At 53.3% G+C, this 17444-nt stretch overlaps 1 protein-coding gene across 9 annotated transcripts in view; it reads left to right on the top strand.

Moving 5' to 3' along the window:
* Window positions 1–13628, top strand: part of MROH7 (maestro heat like repeat family member 7) — a 50427-nt gene extending 36799 nt beyond the window's left edge. For 6 of the 9 annotated variants that reach the window (XM_032303126.1, XM_032303125.1, XM_032303129.1 and 3 more), the window contains 8 exons: window positions 962–1076; window positions 5475–5615; window positions 6264–6443; window positions 7013–7168; window positions 7437–7559; window positions 10489–10591; window positions 12723–12785; window positions 13308–13628. In XM_032303126.1, coding sequence (XP_032159017.1) covers window positions 962–1076; window positions 5475–5615; window positions 6264–6443; window positions 7013–7168; window positions 7437–7559; window positions 10489–10591; window positions 12723–12785; window positions 13308–13552 — 1126 coding nt within the window. In that variant the 3' untranslated portion in view covers window positions 13553–13628. The other 3 variants (XM_032303128.1, XM_032303130.1, XM_032303131.1) reach the window with 3 other exon arrangements.
* Window positions 13629–17444: the final 3816 nt, after the last annotated feature.

Below are 17444 nucleotides of genomic sequence, written 5' to 3'. Positions count from 1 at the left end.
CGACCTCAGTGGGTGGCCACACCCTCCGTGGACACTGAGTGCGGCCGGGACAGTGCCTGGCAACCGCACAGCCCTTCGCTTACTTACGACACCCCTTTTCTCACTGTATGGGGACCTTAGTTCCTATGCTCATACAGGCATGGCGGTATAGCCAAGGCCTTCAGAGTGTGGCCTTGGGGCTGGTCTGCCTGTGTCCAGATCCCAGCCCACCACCTCTCAGCTGTGTGACCCAGGGCAAGTTCTTGCCTCTCTCTAAGCTTTACGCTCAGTCATGTGGAAATAATAATAGGACCCATCGCCAGAGCTTAGGATGAGGGTTAAAGTACTCTGTACAGCCCCTGGTATATGGGAAGAGCACAGGTTAGCTTTCATGGTCATTATGCTGACTGGTGGGACAGGGATCATCAGCCTGCTTTTTGCACAGCAGGATGCCAAGGTCCCAGAGAGGGACAGTTATGTATCAAAGGTCACACAGCCAGGAAGTGGCAAGGCTAGGAGATGATCAGCTGACACAGACCGGGGTCTTCCCTGGCCCCCATACACAGCCTCCCCTGGGGTTGGGAAGGGGCACCTCGATTCTGACGATGTGACTCCTGCAGGAACACTGTTCCTTAACCTTGCACTTTGAGTGCCCAGGATGCTGCCGCTCCCCAGGGTTCTCAGGATACAATTGCATTTATTGAGCACCTACTCTGCTGTAGGCATCATGCAAAGAGCTGTGTGCTCTGTGCTCTTGGGCAAGCTTTCCCACTCTGAGCCTCAGGCTCTCCAGCTGTAAAACAAAGCAGTTAAACTAGATGGCCTCCGAGATTCTGTGCAGATGGGAAATCCTGGGAACCCAGGAACCCAGCTGCCCCTGAGTTGCTCAGAGTTTAGAGTGTCAGGCCAGACCCTCCCAGCCCCCCAGCAGGTCCCCTGGGGCTGGAGAGCCTGAGGACTGCTCACCCTGCCTCATCCCCAGGGCCATGGTGCACTACTCCTGCCAGGAGCTGTGCCGTATCCTCTACCTGCTCATCCCGCTCCTGGAGCGAGGCGACGAAAAGCACAAGATCACGGCCACCGCCTTCTACGTGGAGGTACCAAGCGGGCGTGGGCACTGGGCAAGGCTCTTCCCCCACTGCTCGGAGCCCAGGCCTCAGTTCACATTATCAGTCATTTCTCAGTACTTAGCAATGGAGAATTTCACAAGCACGATTGCTCTAGGATATAAAGACCTCGTAGGATCTCCCTTTGCTCCTCCTCTCTCCACTCCTTCATCCATTCTACTCTTTCCAGATTCCCGTGCCCAGGCACCCCCCAACCTTTGGTGGGCACTGCCATGTGCCAAGCACCAGACTAGAGATGCAAGGTTGGAGGTACAAATATGAAATTGACTCTGCCCAGGCCTCAGGGAATTCTCAGTGTGGCAGAGAAGCCAGAGGATACCCCAGTTATAAAATGGGGTGCATGAAGTGACTTGTGCTCTGATGGGGGCAGTCCAGGCTGTGGTGGGAGAATAGGAGACTTGAGGTGGTAATGGTGGTGGCCGGAGCATCAGGGAGGGCTTCCCAGAGGAAGTGACATCTAAGCTGAGCTCAGTGTGTGGAGGGTACTGGGGGTGCTGGGAGAGATGAATCATAAGGTTGGTTAGGGTCGGACCCAGAAGAGGAGACCCGCCAGCAATAATAGCTAACATTTATTGAGCATTTACTCTCTTCCGGGCATGCTCTTAGAGTTTTACCCATATTGATTCACTTAATATGATGCAGATGCCGTTTCAACCCCCGTTTTAGAGGAGGAAAACTGAGGCACTGATTTAAGTCAGTTTTGCAAGACCACGCAGCTTGTAAGTGGCAGACTCAGGATTCAAACCCAGACTCTTGGGTTCTCAAACCTACTCTTTCCTCCCCTGTCTCTCTATTTTATTTTATTTTTTAAAAAGATTTTATTTATTTATTTAATTGGCAGCAAGACAGCGAGAAAGGAAACAGAAGCAGGGGGAGTGGGAGAAGGAGAAGCAGGCTTTCCACCAAGCGGGAAGCCTGATGCAGGGCTGAATCCCAGGATCCTGAGATCATGATCTGAGCCAAAGGCAGACACTTAACCACTGAGCCACCCAGGCGCCCCCTCTTTAATTTAGAAAAAAATTGTGGAAAAATACACATAACATAAAAGTTATCATTTTCACCATGTTTTCACCACTGTGCCGCCATCAGCACCATCCACAGAACTGTTCATCTTCCTTCCCAAGTGCAGCCTCTGTCTCAAACTGAAACTTGTATCCATGAAATACTGCCTCCCCAGCCCCTGGCAACCAGCATTCTATGTTGTGGCTCTGAGCTTGCTGTTGTAGGTTTCAAGGAAACAGAATCATGCAATATGTCCTTTTGTGTCTGGCTTATTTCACTCTACATAATTAGTCTTTGAAGTTCATGCATGTTGTTAACAAGGCTCAGAATTTCATTCTTTCTTTTCAAGCTGAATAGTAGTCCCTTGTATGTATCTACCACATTTTGTTTATCCATTCATCTGTCGGTAGACATTTGTAAAGCCCACTCTCCTAACTGCCACTCTTGCTGTCTCTTGTGACCTTCTGGGCAAGGTCATGCTGGGGACTGTGCTGTCATCAGGGTCTGCAGTGGGGTCAGAATAGCAGGCTCACTTTCTGCTCGGAGAGTAGAAGGCTAAGGAAGGCTTCCTGGAGGAGGTGCCCTCTGAGCTGCCAGATGGACAGGAGGCAGCATTTTCTTCCAGGCATCTCCTGCATCTCTTCTGCTTCTCCAGCTGGAGTGACAGTCTGGGGAGGAGGGACCATGTCGTGCTGGCATTGCATCCCCAGCCCCAAAAGTTCCTCAAGAAGTGGGGATCGCGTGGGTGAGTGAGTGCCCAGATGAACACTTGGCCTGACCCTGCAGGCACCAGTAGAATGTGTCACCTCCAGGAGGACAGACGAGGGTATGCTTCAAGGTCATACAGCTCAAGGAGTCCAGAGAGATTCTGACTAGGTCTACCCAACTGGTCGGCCACTTCTCTCTAATTCTGTGAGTGGCCACCACTTGTGGTTCTTGAGGGAGATGGTGGTGGTGGCGGCGGCACTTTACGAACCTCAAGGGATGCTCCCATGTCCAGCACAAGGTCAGGGGTACTAGGCTTAACCTTTCCAGAACACTCCCCTGGAACCCTGAGCAGTGGCCCTCCGCCCTGGAGCAAGTATCCTCAGCCAGGTTCAGTCCTCCGGCTCCCCAGAGAGGTGAGCTGCAGTCGGCCAGAACCGGGCCCACCACATTCACTGTGGGTGGCACCTTGATGCAGCTCACATATCCCAACCCCCGCCTCCCCAGCCACCTATGCTGTGACCATCAATGTGTGTGCTTGCTGCTCCCAGCGGCTGGGCAACTCAGGGGAGCTGTGTGAGCTTGGCAAGTCCCGGAACCTGCCCGTGCCTCAGTTTCCTCATTTTCAATATGGGGATGGTGAATTGCCCACCTCATAGAGTTTTTTTTAAAAAAGATTTATTTATTGTAGAGAGAGAGAGAGAGTGCTAGAGAGCTCATGCAAGCAGCGGGAGGGGCAGAGGGAGAGAGAGAGGGAGAGAATCTCCAGCAGACTCCCTGCTGAGTTTGGAGCCCGACTCAGGGCTTGATCCCACAACCCTGAGATCATGGCCAGAGTTGAAATTAGAGGGTGGATGCTTTAACTGACTGAGCCACCTGGGTTTTGATGAGGATTAAATGAGTTCACATAAAGCTCCGAGGGCAGTACCTGCATCTAGGAAGTACTGTCTGTGAGTCAGCTATATTGCTATTATTATTATTATTATTTATTGTCATCAGTACCCTTCTCTGCATATCTAGTGTGCAGCTCAGAACCTGGTGCAGAGCAGGCCTGACTTTGAGTTGTGTGGTCGGGCAGAGGGAGGGCAGTGGGTGGAGCCCCTTCTATACAGTTCCTGTCCCTCTGGGCCCTGGCCCTGCCCCTCTCCCCAGCTCTCTCTTCTCATCATAGCAACTCAGGGTCTCAGTAGTCACAGTAGAGCTAAGGCCAGGCAACAGATGGGAGAAGTGTTTGTGAGGATGACCAGGCAGGAACTGAAGACGAGTTGGCTGCTGTGGGTGGGAGGGTGGCGGGGAGAGGAAGGAGATGGGGGAGATGCCGGGGTTAGGCTAGGACTGCAGGGGGAGTGGTGGTGCTAGACCCAGCAATGGGAACACAGGAGGAAAGGCAAATCTAAAGAGGAAAGGAACCATGTTTTATGTTGGACTTGAACTCTTGCACCAAAGTGTTCCTGAAGCACATACTTTCCCCAGAGCTTGTGTTGGGTGGAACCCAGGGAGTAACACTTAAGGAACCCAAGGAAGCCCCGGGGCGATACAGGAGCAGATGCATAGGCAGACAGGGGCACTCGGGTTTCCACGTTCAGGACTCCCAGGGGCCCAGAGAAGGGGCAGTCCAGCCCGGTGCGGTGAGGTCCGGGGGCATCGTCAAACACTGCTTCAGGGGGGCCCGGGTTTTGGATGGAGCCATGCAAGGTGAGCTGGGGCTCTAGTGGAGGTGGCCGCCCTCACAGAAGGGCATCCTGCCAGCACAGAGAGGACAGAACAGCCTGGATCATTCCACAAAAATGTGCAGCTTGGTTAGAAGCTGATTGGTGATAAGAGTGTGGGCTGTAGAGAGGCATGGAGTGGATGAGGCCCCAGAGGCAGGCGGGGCCCGATGGTGAAAGGCAGCAGGGAACACGGGGCCTCGGAGCTGGAGAGTGACATAGAGTGACATGTGCCGCCTTGCCATGAGGTACTGATGGACATCGGGTGGAGGTGTCTAGCAAACTTGGTTTTCCAGGTCAGAAGCTCTGGACCACAGCACAGACTGGAGATGGTGACTTGGGCATTATGTGCTGGGGACACCAGTTAAAATCCTGAGCAGAGGAGCTCATGGAGGACAGTGGGCAGAGGGAAGACAGGCAGAGAGGACAGAGCTCAGTGTCACCAACACAGACGGCTGGGTAGGGACAGGAACGAGTGACTGTCCTAGCCAGACCAGGGTCGTCCAATATGATAGCTGCTAGCCACAATGGGACCTATCAGCCCCTGAAACGTGTCTGAATTGAAACTTGTTGTAAGTTTAATATTCACATCACCTTTCAGACTTGGTTCAAAAAAATTTTTTAGAGCGTAAAATATATCAATAATGGTTATACTGATTACAAGTCGAAATGATAATACTTTGGATATATTGGGTCCGGCATCACTACCATTAACTTCACCTATTTCTTTCTTGCTCTTTAAATGTGGCTACTAGGAAATTTAAACTGATGCACATGGCTTGTCTTGGACAGCACTAGCCAGCTAGCCATCATTTATGCCTCACGCTCAGCCCCTGGACATCCAGTGCAACTCCTCTGGGGAAGCGGGGTGGGGGGCTACCCTGCCCCTTGGCTCAGGGAGTCCTTCCTGTTACTCCCTGTTACTTCCTGTTACTTCCTGTTACTCCCGCAGCTCCTACAGATGGAACAGGTGCGGCGGATCCCCGAGGAGTACTCGCTGGGGCGAATGGCAGAAGGCCTGAACCACCAGGACCCCATCATGAAGGTGCTGTCCATCCGAGGCCTGGTTATCTTGGCCCGCAGGACTGAGAAGGTGAGCAGAAGGCAGGGGAGAGCCCGGCCCAGCCTGGCCCTGAGCTGGAAGAAGGAGGGAGCCTGGCCATCACTGACTCTCAGATGCTGGGCTCCATTTCTGTCCCTGCCTGTAAAGCAGATAGCCTTGAATAATTCCCCATACACTTTATTCTCATTGAAGTAGTTTCTAATCCAGTTGTTTTCACCATAAAGGCTGTACGTCTAGGAGGGGTTGGGGGATCGTAGTGGTTTTTCCTATTTTACAGATTAGGAAACCGAGGCCCAGATTGTTGATGCATCTTAACATTGTAAAAAAAAAAAAAAAAAGTGCTTTGTTTTCCTCTCCCAGGCACTGTGGCAGCTCATGGCATAGAGGGACGAAGGGACAGGATGTAGGTTTAGAAAGATAACTAGCAATGGAGGTCTTCTACCTGTGCCAACAAGGGGGTAGCAACAGAGGCCCTCAGCTGCCCAGACCCGGAAGGAGTCAGTGAGGCCAAAGAGGACTTTGGGGACAGCAAGAGGCTGAGGGAGGGCATTCCAGGCAGCTGGGATGGCATAATCAAAGGCCTGGAGGTGGAGCACCTGTCCTACCAAGGTCATCTCAGTGAATCAGAGGCTGGGTCTCCCACCTGGCACCCGCATCCCAAACGGTCCTGCCCCGCAGACTGCCAAGGTGCAGGCCCTTCTGCCCTCCATGGTGAAGGGCCTGAAGAGGATGGATGGGCTGCTGGTGGTGGAGGCAGCCCACAACCTCAAGACCATCTTCAAGGGGCAGGACCGGAAGCTGACAGACAGCTCGGTCTATGTGGAGATGCTGCAGATCCTGCTGCGCCATTTCAGCGATGTAAGGGATCCCATGGGGGGGCTGGGGGGGCTGAGGGGCAGCCTCTGGAGGGTGTGGCCTTTACTATGCTGGGGACTGCAATACCTCCCGTGGCCCGCTGAGGCAGGGCACAGCGGTATCGGGGGCGTGTACCTCGTTCCAGTGGGCCCATGTCTTTTTATAAGTGGATTGCATTGAGAAAGATCCTTCTTCAATCAGTTCTCACTGAGGGGACTCTTTTGAAATCAAGTCTCCCCAGACCCTTGCCTCATTGCAGTTGGCTCACCTCAAGGCTGCACGTGTTTTCCAGCAGAGGGGGGCATTTTCCCACTTGGCACTAAGGTACCTCTTAGGGGGTCCTGGCCAAGGGGAGCGGGCAGAACTCCAGTCCTAGGCTCCAGTGAGGGGGGCACTGGCCCCGGATCAGCCCCACCCGACGGCCTCCGCCCTGTCCCATCTCTGCGCATCTTGTGCCCGGAGGGCCCCCGCAGAATGAGTGGGAGGACAGCCGCCTGCCTCCATGTGAGACTCAGAGGCCCAGGCAGCCTCTTGGAGGAGGGAGCCTGCCTGAGCCTCGGGGTCTGCTCCAGTCTCGAGACGACGTGCGCTCTTCCTGCATCAACCTGTATGGCAAGGTGGTCCAGAAGCTGCGGTCGCCCCGCACCCCAGCTGTGGAGCAGCAGCTCATCAGGACCTTGGTGCCCCTGCTGCTGCTCATGCAAGAGGGCAACGCCAAGGTGAGCCAGGTGAGTGTGCATAGGCACTGGGCCCTGTGGCCAAGCCTCCCTCTGTGGAAACCAAGCCAGAGTCACTAACAATCTATTATGGACAAGCCTGTGTTCCAAAGGCACCCATGTCAGAATTCCTCCTCAAGATGGACTTCACTTGGGCATTTCAAATTGGAATAGATTTCTCCAGAATGCAGTTTCACGACACTTTTTTTTTTTTTCTGGAAGATATTCTGGCTGTCCTGGAATTCCCTAGTTCTGGTATTGTCTTCCTATTGGTCCCCAGAAATGTATAAAGACCCTGTTCCGCTGTTCTTGCCTCATGGCATGGGAATTGCCAAAAAGAGCCTATAGCCGGAAGTCCTGGGACAACCAGCAGCAGACGGTGGCCAAAATATGCAAGTACCTTGTGAGTGCTTTCAAGTTGTTCCCGATGAGTGTGCTAGAGGTGGGCAAAGCTTTCCCCTTTTTCTCTTCCTTCCTTTTGCATGGGCATCCTGACTGGCAATTCCACTTTTACACACACGTTAATTGGCTCCTGGATGTTCACCTGCCTTTCTGGCTTGTCACTTCTGGTGTCCCTCTCCAGTGGCTTATTGGACACCTCCCCACTGACCCACATGCACTTGAAGCTCAGCATGCCTCTTCTGAGCTGATGTCCTCCCCCTCATTTCAGTTCTGCTCTGTCCCTCTAGATCCCCAAAGCAGAAGCCTAGAATTATCCTAGACTCTGTCTCCCTCACTCTCCACATTTGATCAATCTTAAATATCCTAAACGTCTCTTCATCTGTTTCTTCACTCCCTGTCCCCATGCTCCTTGCCCTTAGTTTAGGGCATGGATGTCTCCCAGCAGGGCCATCGATCCAGCCACCCCCCAAGTTCTCTCCACCTTGAACCTCACCTCTTCCAATTCCATCCCCTCTTGGGCCACCAAAGCAATCTGCTTCAAACACGAGTCTGTGTTCTATCTCTATTTCAAGAGCTCCCTTCAAAAAGTTCCCTTTTCTGCATCTGCAATTCCCAGGGTATATTCTCTGTGGCACACACCCCACAGGAAATGCCCCACAGGGGAGAAAATAGGTTCTAAGATGAATAGGTTTGGGAAACACTGCCTTGTCATCTTCCTCTCGGGGGTTTGCAATGCCTTCAGCTCACTAAAGGCTCTGAGGTGGTCCGTGCTAAGATGTTCCGTGGTTGCTGAGTCTGTGGTCAGGCCACCCATACCCCATTGAATGCATGCTGCAGGAGGCAGCCCGGTCCTTCTGCGCACCATTTGGGAAGCTTTGCAATAAGTCCTATCTACATCCCTGGCTGTCAAGGGATCCCCCGGACGCAGACTCGGAGACAGAGATTAGCATGCAGGAGGGTTATTTGAGCATGGCCTTGGGTTTGACACCTATGGACAGGAGGGTGGAGGCAGGGAGAGAGGTCAAGCCACAGTGTAGCTCTGGGGGAGCCTCAGCCATCCCTGCAGTGAGATTCCCCACATTTGGGGCCGGGGCCAGGTCTTTACATGCTCGTGTCTGTTTGTTACTGGATACCAGCCACCCTGGGAAGGGACATGACCTTGGGCTCTCCAGCTCTCTTCCACGGAGGCAGTCCCCAGTGTTGGGGGAGAAACCCTTCACCTCAAAGGGAGATCTGGGTGGGGTATGCCCGCCCCCCTCACAGCAGTCGAATGAAAACATGCAGAGTAACAGATGGTTCCTGGCTTAAGAAAAGGGCTGGAAACCACCACTGTCAGTAAGGCTCAAAACCCCTGCAATCCAGGGTCTGTTATTATTACCATCCTTGCATGAGGGAAAAAGAGGCCTAGAGGAGGTGTTCGCCCAGGGCGCTAATTCAAATACCGCCCTGTGACCAGGCAGCGGGTGGAGAGTGATTGTGGGTGACACGAAAGTGGTGGGGCGTATGTCAGCCTGGAGGGCCAGGCCCTGTTGAAAGCCTGAGTGGGTGGGTGCTCCTGCTCATGGTGTAGGCTGCTCTTGCCAGCTCCTCTGCTTTCACAGGAAAAGCCAGAGACCCAGATTTTTGTAAGACATCAATTAGCAATCAATTTAGCTTGTTGAAAACACTGTGCTGGTCACGGCTCTGCCAACTCCTCGTGGTTTGTGGGCTGCCGGCTTATGACCTCTGTGCTAAACCCTTCTAGAGCCTCTGTTTTGGCTTTTCAGCATCAACAGTTTGCTCATGAGAGAGTCAACTGCTAGCCTTAGCTTTAAGGAGGGAGTGGTAACCCATTCATTCATCCATCCACCATCCATCCATTTACCCATCCATCCAGTGCTTTCTGGGCATCTGTGCCACACAAGGCTTTGTCCGGGATGCTGAGAAGTTGGAGCTGAGTGAGCTGGCCCCTTCTCTCATGGGAGCTCTGGATCCGGTAGGGGAGATAGGTATAAATAATCACAGCACAATGCCATAGGTGACATGCATGACAAGGGCTGTGCCAAGGTGGTGTAGAAACATGAAGAGTGGTGAGATCTGCTGTGAAAATTGTGAAAGGCTTCAGGGAGGAGGTGGCTTCTGAGCTGAACCTCAAGGGATGAGAGAGATCTATCAAAGATGAAGAAGAGAGGGTACCCCAATCAGGAGCAATCACTTGTACCAGGCATAGAGCTGGGGAGAGCTGGGGCCATATCCTGCTATCGGAGCAGAGTGTGCATAGCAGGTAGAGGCATTGGTGGAAACAGGCTGAGAAGCATGATCATGAAGGGTTTGATGCCAGGCCCATAGTTTATTCCCTGACATGCAGATTGTCAATAGGAGAGTAATTGTACCAGATTCTTCCTCCTCTCCTTCAACAACCTCTTAGCAGGTTGTCCGCCCCCAAATTTCTCCATGATCAAACTCATCCTGAATACCACTGTCAGACCATTTTGCCCAAAAACATTGCTTTGTCATTGCTCTATCAAGAATGGGTGCTGGCTTCCTATTTTCTAATGCCTAAGTAAGCCTTATTCCTATCTGGCTTTTAAGGACTTTTAAGACCTCTCTAGTTTATTCTTCACTGCTCTGTTACTTGAATTCTTTACCCTGATCAGAGATGTCTCCTTATCTATCATGTCCCTTGAGTGCCATGTCCATTCCTGCTTGGCTGGACTTTTTATTTTAGAACTTTTCTCTGAGATGCAGCGCGGGGGTGAACACTAAGAGAAAAGGAGGCCTGGCCTCTGGGGGCCTCAGGCAGAGGCCAGGATGGGTGGCAGAGAAGTTTAGGAGGCAAGGAGCTGAGGCTTGGCTGCCTGACAGGGTCACCATTCCTAGGTTTGGGAAGAGTGGACGGGCAATCAGTCCCTCTGAGGGCCCAGCACTCTTGGGCTTTCTCTTTGACTCAGGTGACTACCCACCAAGACAGCGCCTTCACATTCCTCAGCCAGAGCCTGGAGTATGCCAAGAATTCCCGGGCCTCCCTCCGGAAGTACTCAGTCATGTTCATAGGTAACCTGGTAGAGCTAGTTTGCTGCTAGGACTCTGCCTGCTCTCCATTTTGCTTCCTCCACTTGGAAGGAAGCTGCCAGTCCCCCTGGCACCTGGGAAATGCCTCCCTTGGGTTCAAGGTTTGGCCAACAGACCGTCATGGTGCATATTGGAAAGGTCTTCCCTCCTCCAAAATCCCTGCTTAGGAAGTGGGCCACAGGATGGGTCCAGCCTGGAGTTCTTGTGCAGGTCACAACCTTGGCAACTGTACACAAAGGAACTGCTGTTTCCTGCCTTCTCCCGCCCCAGTACAATATGGGTCCAGGTCCAATGGCAGCCTACCATTGACTGTGTCAGGAGGGGCCAAGCTGTGCAGTAGAGTGAAGTAGAATCTCAGCTCCATGATCCCCTTTCCGTGTGACCCCAACTGAGTCATTTACTGCCACTGAGTCTCAGTTTCCTCACCTGTAAAATGGGGATTGACTCCAGTCTCACAGATTAGATGAGACAATTTTTTAAAAATGTGACGTCTGGCTAGTCAAGGTGCTCCCTCCACATCAGCTCACTCCACATTTCCCATAATCCCAACCTCTGCCTTTCTGGGGAGAAAACAACTAGATTCCCCTCAGTCAGAATCCCCCACCTCAGCCCAGACCCTTCTGATGGCTTGCGGGCATATCTCCTCCCAGCGACTCTCCTCCCCTCCCCCAAAGAACCACACACTCTTCCCCAGGACCAAGAGACCCCGCTGCCCAAGAACTTGGAGAGAGGATGACCTTCCCATCCCCCACTTTGAAAAGCCATGCTTCTTTTGGTTCCTTTCTCCAGTTCACTTGTGGTTTTCATCAGTCCACTCACCGATGCACCCATTCATTGGTTCAGTAAGCAAACATTGCTTGATACTCCCTTCTGTGTCAGGCACCGTGCCTCGTCTAGAGAAACAGAGAACATTTCCGGAGGTGATGTGGATGGCAGGGGTGGGCGGTGGGGGGGACTGTGGTGTTAACATGATCCAGGCAGGGACAGAGGAGCGATGCCCAGGACTGGGGGCATCCCTCAGAATGTGGGGTTCTGCTCACAGGCAGTTTCTCACACAGAGTGACATTATTTCCTAGACGCTGACTTCTCTAAATCGTGCTCCAAATTAATCATGTGTAAAAGCATTAGTGTTTAACACTTGAGTGTGTTCTCTGAGTCAGAGGCCTGTGCTGGGGGAAACCAAGCAGAGGAGAGGCTGTGTCCTCCCACACACATCTCCCCCCCAGCACCCCCGCCCGGTGCTGTGATTCCTAACCTCTTGGGGGTTGGTGAAACCCTGAAGAAAGTTATGAACACTTTCCCTAGAAGAATGCGTACATGCATACAATTGTGCGTGTGATTTAAGATCTTCAGGGACTGCCCTGCCCACTCCCCCACCTCGAGTGTATCTAGGCTTGAGACCTCAGGTCTGGTGGGAGAGGTTCATAAGTCACAAAATGCATCACAGTATATACAGGTGAGGGAAACTCCGATGTTCTGAGAACCCAGAGAGGCACCTAACTTAGTTTGGGCTCAGGGTCAGGAAGGATTTCCTGCAGAAGTAATTACGTTAAGCTGAATAATCAAGGATAGATAGCAATGAACCAGGCAGAAAAATGTGGGAACAGCCTCAGAGCAGGCGGAGGTCTGGCCTGGTCCCATTCAAGAACTGTTGGGAAAGGCACATGGGCAGGGAGCCAGGGAGCAAGACAATGTGGCCGACGAGCAGAGTCTCAGGCCCTCCAGTGCCCCACCAAGCACCTGCACTCAGGTTCCCTCACACAGATGCTGCCCAAACTCACTGTAGAAGGCAGCTGAGGCAGCACCTTCCCAAGTCTCAGATGAGGACACTGAGGGCCAGCCTGGGTAAGGGACCACCTCGGGCCACACTGTCAGAGTCAGCAGCAGCCCAGATCCTGTCCCTGTCCCGTTGCCACCCATGCCCTCTGGATCTGCCACCTCTCCCAGGACCCCTCTTAGAGACTCTGTGCCAGGGTCAAAATGAAGTTCTCCTTTTATGTTCTCATTCGTGGGACCCAAGAAGGGTGGGAGAGTTTCTCTTAGGAGGTCTGGTCTGAGGGCGGGGGTTCAGAGTCAGGAGGTGGAGGCACTCATGTCTTGGATTACACTCAAGGCTCCCTGGTCCCCTGCATGGAGAGCATAATGACAGAAGACCGTCTGAATGAAGTTAAAGCGGGTGAGTCACGCCCTGAGTCTTTGAGAGCTCGGCGGGGGTGGGTGGGGTGGGGGCAGTGAGAGAATGAGTGGGCTCACAGTGGGTGACAGGAAACAGAAGGGATAGATCTCAAAGCAACTGGCTTCAGCTCAGCCCAGCTATGATCGTCTTTGTCCATGGCGAGCAGTGCTAAGGGGTCACCAAGATACAGAATACACAGCCCCACCCTAGGAGAGTTTACAATCTAGGAAACCATTTAGTGCAGGGTGAGTAGTTCAGACTCTTAATGGGGCAGATTAATTTTGTAACTGGGAAAACTAATGGGAGCCTGAGGGTGGGGCAGTCCCAGAAGGCTTCCTGGAGGAGGCAGGTTTTGATTCAGGCTTCAAAAGGCAGGAATGGGTTGAAAAGCTGGGAGGAAGGTGAGATGAGGGGACACTGAGCAGAGTGCCTGAGCCAAGGCATGGAAAGGAGAAGGATGAGCTGTGAGACCAATGTGGGGACGCGGTCCTAACAAGCAGCCTTTCCCTCCCCATGCCCCAGCTCTGGAAAACCTGAGACACGACCCAGAAGCATCAGTGTGCATCTATGCAGCCCAGGCCCAGGACCACATCTTGGCCAGCTGCTGGCGAAACTCCTGGCCGCTGCCGCACGGGGACTCATGGGTGTGCGACCCGGCTGCCACACACCGCTGGAGCCCCAGCTGTGAGAACCTGCCCACTTCCCACCAGCAGCGCTCCTGGATCATGCAGACCCTGGGCTCCTGGAAGTTGTCCTTGAAGCAGTGATGTCCCCGAGCCCCCAGCCCTCCTCAGGGGTGGCCACGGCCACAGCCATCCCCCCATAAATGCCACGTGGCTTACCTCTCCCCGTGAGTGTTCCCTCAAGGGAGACGCCGTGGCTCTATGCGATGCTTCTGTAAGATGAGTGTGGCCTTCACTGTTGACTCGGTCAACAACTACAGTCTCACACAGGCTGTTTTGTCCACATTTTATAGATGGGGAAGCCAAGGCTCCAAGAGGTGAAGGAGCTGCCTCAAGGCCACAGAGCAAGTCTCCCGCCTGCCTCACTGCCCCCCTCCCCCACATGATTGGGGTGGCTTTAGGGGAAGGAAAAGGAGGGACTCTCCCACCCCATGACATCGGCACATTCTGGAGCCCTGACTACTGAGTCCCACTCTTGGGGCTCTGCTCAGAGACTAACTGTCCCTTATATGGGTCACATTCACTGAGCACCTAACCTGGACCAGGCCTGCTCTGGGTGCTGGAGGAGAACAAGACGAGTCCCAGGTCCTGGTAATTCATACTCTGAGGCAGTGGTTTGCAAAAGGGGTGATTTTGACATGCCGGGAATATTTGGCAATATCTGGAGACATTTGTGGCTGTCGGGTGGAGCCCAGAGGCGCTGCTAAACATCCCACAGGGCATAGGACAGCGCCCACAGTGAAGAATTATCCATCCCGAGTTTTCAAAAGTGCTCAGGTCTAATGGAAGTATCAGAGAAGTATCAGAGACAGGAAAGACACCAACAGCCCAGTGCTGTGATGAAGGGACTCCTGGGAGCTGTGAAGTCCAAAGATGTACCTAGGCTAGCAGGGAGTGGGGGTGTCAGGGAAGGCTTTTCCCAGAGATAAGACACCCACCCGCCACGAGGGGGCTTGGAAAGATGACCACATGGTGGGGGTATATGGAGGACAGGAAGGTGCACGGGACCAAGGGCCAACTGCTGATACGTAGGTTCAGAGGATCCTAGAATGTGTGTTTTGAGGGGGGAGGAGATCAGGACCAGGACTAGGTCCCTAAGGCCTTGGAGGCTGTGTGAGGGAGGGAGACCTCAGGGAGCAGTGGGAAGACATGGTGTCGTGTGAAGCTGGGGAGAGATGTGGGCAAACACTGGCTTTAGAAAGCTCCTTCCTCTAGAGGATCAGGAACCCCGCAGACACGGCTGGTGGGAGTGTGGAGGGGTGCAGCCCTCTGGATAAAACCTGTCATTATTCGGTCATACCAAGTTTAGGCACGCCAGGACCTGGCGACTCCGCTCATGAGTACACATCTTGGATGTTTGCTCTTCCCACGGGTCCACGCAAAGAGATGAACGAGGAAGTCTCCCACAGCGTTATTTGCGGTTCCTGAGAGAGGAGGTGGCCTGGGTATCCACGGTCAGGGAGCGAAGGGCACTGTGGAGCCCATGCAGCAGTTCGAGGCCGAGGGGGACGTGTTGCACCGCGGACAGGACCTAAAACCTAGTGCTGAGGAGAAAAGTACATAAAAAAATGCATGCATGAAAGAAGTCACATTTTGCAAGAACACTTAAAAACTGAAAATACACATTAAAATACAGAGTGGTGGGAAGGAGTAAAGAGGAGGGCTCTGGGACATGAAAGGGAATAAATGATAAAAGGGAGGGGAAGAAAGCTCACTCTGTGGTGGAAGGAAAGGGGGGGGGCAGTGAACAAGAGCACAGACAGGATGACTTGGCTGGAGGCTTGGGGGAGGAATGGAAGTCTGGACTGCAGGGTCAGATGGAAAGGGGGACCAGACCTTTGGGAGATGGAGAAGAGCAATTTTCAGAACCTGGTGGTTGATAGAATGGAGGAAGGGGGAGGGACAGTGAGGTGCTGGGGGTGCTTCTGCATTTCAGAGTGGATGACTGGGTCAAGGGTGTGTCCCTCCACTAGGTCGTTCCTCTGGACCAGAAGCAGGTTCAGGGGGAGAGGAGTTCAGGCTGGATGTGGTCAGTATGAGAGGCTTGGCATCTCACGGTAGTAGAGACACCCACTGGGTGCCTGGCGGCACAGTGGGAGGCTGGGTAGAGGGAATCAGGGTGGAAATAGGTTTGGGATTCCTCGCAGACAAGGCTGAGGTGAGATTCCCTGGGCAAAGGTGTAAAGTACATTTAAGCTCTTGCTCGGATGGGGAGCCTATGAAGTTGACCACACAATCATCTGCCAATAAATCGTAGGCTGAGACCATCGGGATTCTGGGCCTAAGAGAGAGCAGGAAAAGGGGGTGATGCTTGTGCCTCACCTTTTCCATTGCCAAGAATGTTCAGAAGCAAGGCCTGCTTGGAGTCTCACAGTAGCCATATGGAGTTATGGAGAAGGCAGACTGGCTTTAGTGCCACATTCTACAGATGAGGACAGGGCTTGAAGATGAGTGGGTCTTGCCCAAGTTCACACGAGAGAATAGCAGTGTGGGTCCCAAAGTTCTCCCAACTCCCATGTCGGAGCTCTTGCCACCCAAAGAGACTGCTGCTTTCACTGGCCAGAACCTAGGTCTGGGCTGGCTTTGACAATCGACAGCTGTCACATTCTGGGTCTGGGTGGCTTCGAAGCACAACAGAGGCTGACAGTGTCAGTAATTGGCCAAGACTCCCAAGTCACATTGAGTGGGAAGGGTCCAAGAGCACTCAGCAAGTCAATTTCTCACTTCCTAAGCCTCCCCAACACCACCTGTAAAATGAATTCTTGCCTCTCAGGGTTTTATGGGAATCAAAACATGGAAGCCAAAGGATTTGTAGGCTCTGTACCCAAGAAGGGAAAAGACCATGAAGAGGAGAATGCGAATGGGAACCATTAGGGAGCAGACTGGAGGAGGAAGTGTGGAAAAGGAGGCTCAGCTCTGGATGAGAGACCCTTGGACCAGGTGTTCTGCTGCGTATGGGTGGGCTAGAAGGGGCAGGACACAGGTACCCTGGAAAACTTATGGCCGTCTGGGCGTCATCCGGACTTAGCCCTGCTGTCTGTCTCACCCTGGGATCCGATCATGACCAAGCCTGCCAGCTCCACTACTGGGCCTCCCATCTCTCCTCTCCTCTGGTCTCTCACCCGCAGCCTTGTCAATCTCTCAATCCGGCTCCTCCCATCAGTCCTTCACGGACAACCCAGGCCTTCCTAAAACAAATGTGCCCTTAGGTCCATCACTGGCTCACCATCCTCTGCAAGATAAAGGCTACAAGATAAAGGCCCGACTGCCCTCTGGCTGCCATTGATCTTGCTGGCCTTTCCTCTTGACTCTTGTGGTACCCAGCATGCCAGGCTCTTGCACACCACCAGGCTTCTCTGATAGGGGCTCCCACAGCTGCCTAAAAAGCTGAACACCCCTCCAGCTCCCATCCATCTGGGAAGACCTTCCTCATCTCTGCTCTCAGCTCCGCAGAGAACAGGGGTCTGTGAAATCTCGCTGACTCCCGGAGGTGACACCCACCCTTCTGTGCCTCCACTGTGCAGACTTGTGAAAGGCCCTGCTTTGGATTGGTCTGCTGCTTATCTGCCTTCCAGACCGAGCTGTGGGCTCCCCAAGGCTATAGCATCCATGGCCACAGAAGGACGCACCTGGCGGGGAGCTCCTGTTCCCATCTTGGCTGGAGTGGATAGGGAGGTGGATAGGGAGGTGGTTAACCTCAGAAACAGGAATGTCTGATCACATAGCCCCTTTCCCTGAAACTCTTCAAAAGGCACCGCTGCAATCTTAGGGAGACTGGAGTCCTCAGAATCACTACCCACCATTCCTCCTACCCCACCTACTCACCCTCTTTCTCATTCTGTTCCAGCCACCCCCCACCTCCCACCCTCAGCTCCCCTCCCTGGGGAAGCGCACTGTCATTCCCTAGAAAAGGCTTTTCTCCAGATAGGCCCTGGCCACTCTGGGACTCCTCCTTTGCTAGAAAGCATGTACACCC

Source organism: Mustela erminea, chromosome 10 (genome assembly GCF_009829155.1).
Source record: "Mustela erminea isolate mMusErm1 chromosome 10, mMusErm1.Pri, whole genome shotgun sequence".
NCBI classification, from domain to species: domain Eukaryota; kingdom Metazoa; phylum Chordata; class Mammalia; order Carnivora; family Mustelidae; genus Mustela; species Mustela erminea.
The sequence above is the reverse complement of the archived record's forward strand: the minus strand, read 5'-3'. Positions and strand labels throughout refer to the sequence as shown.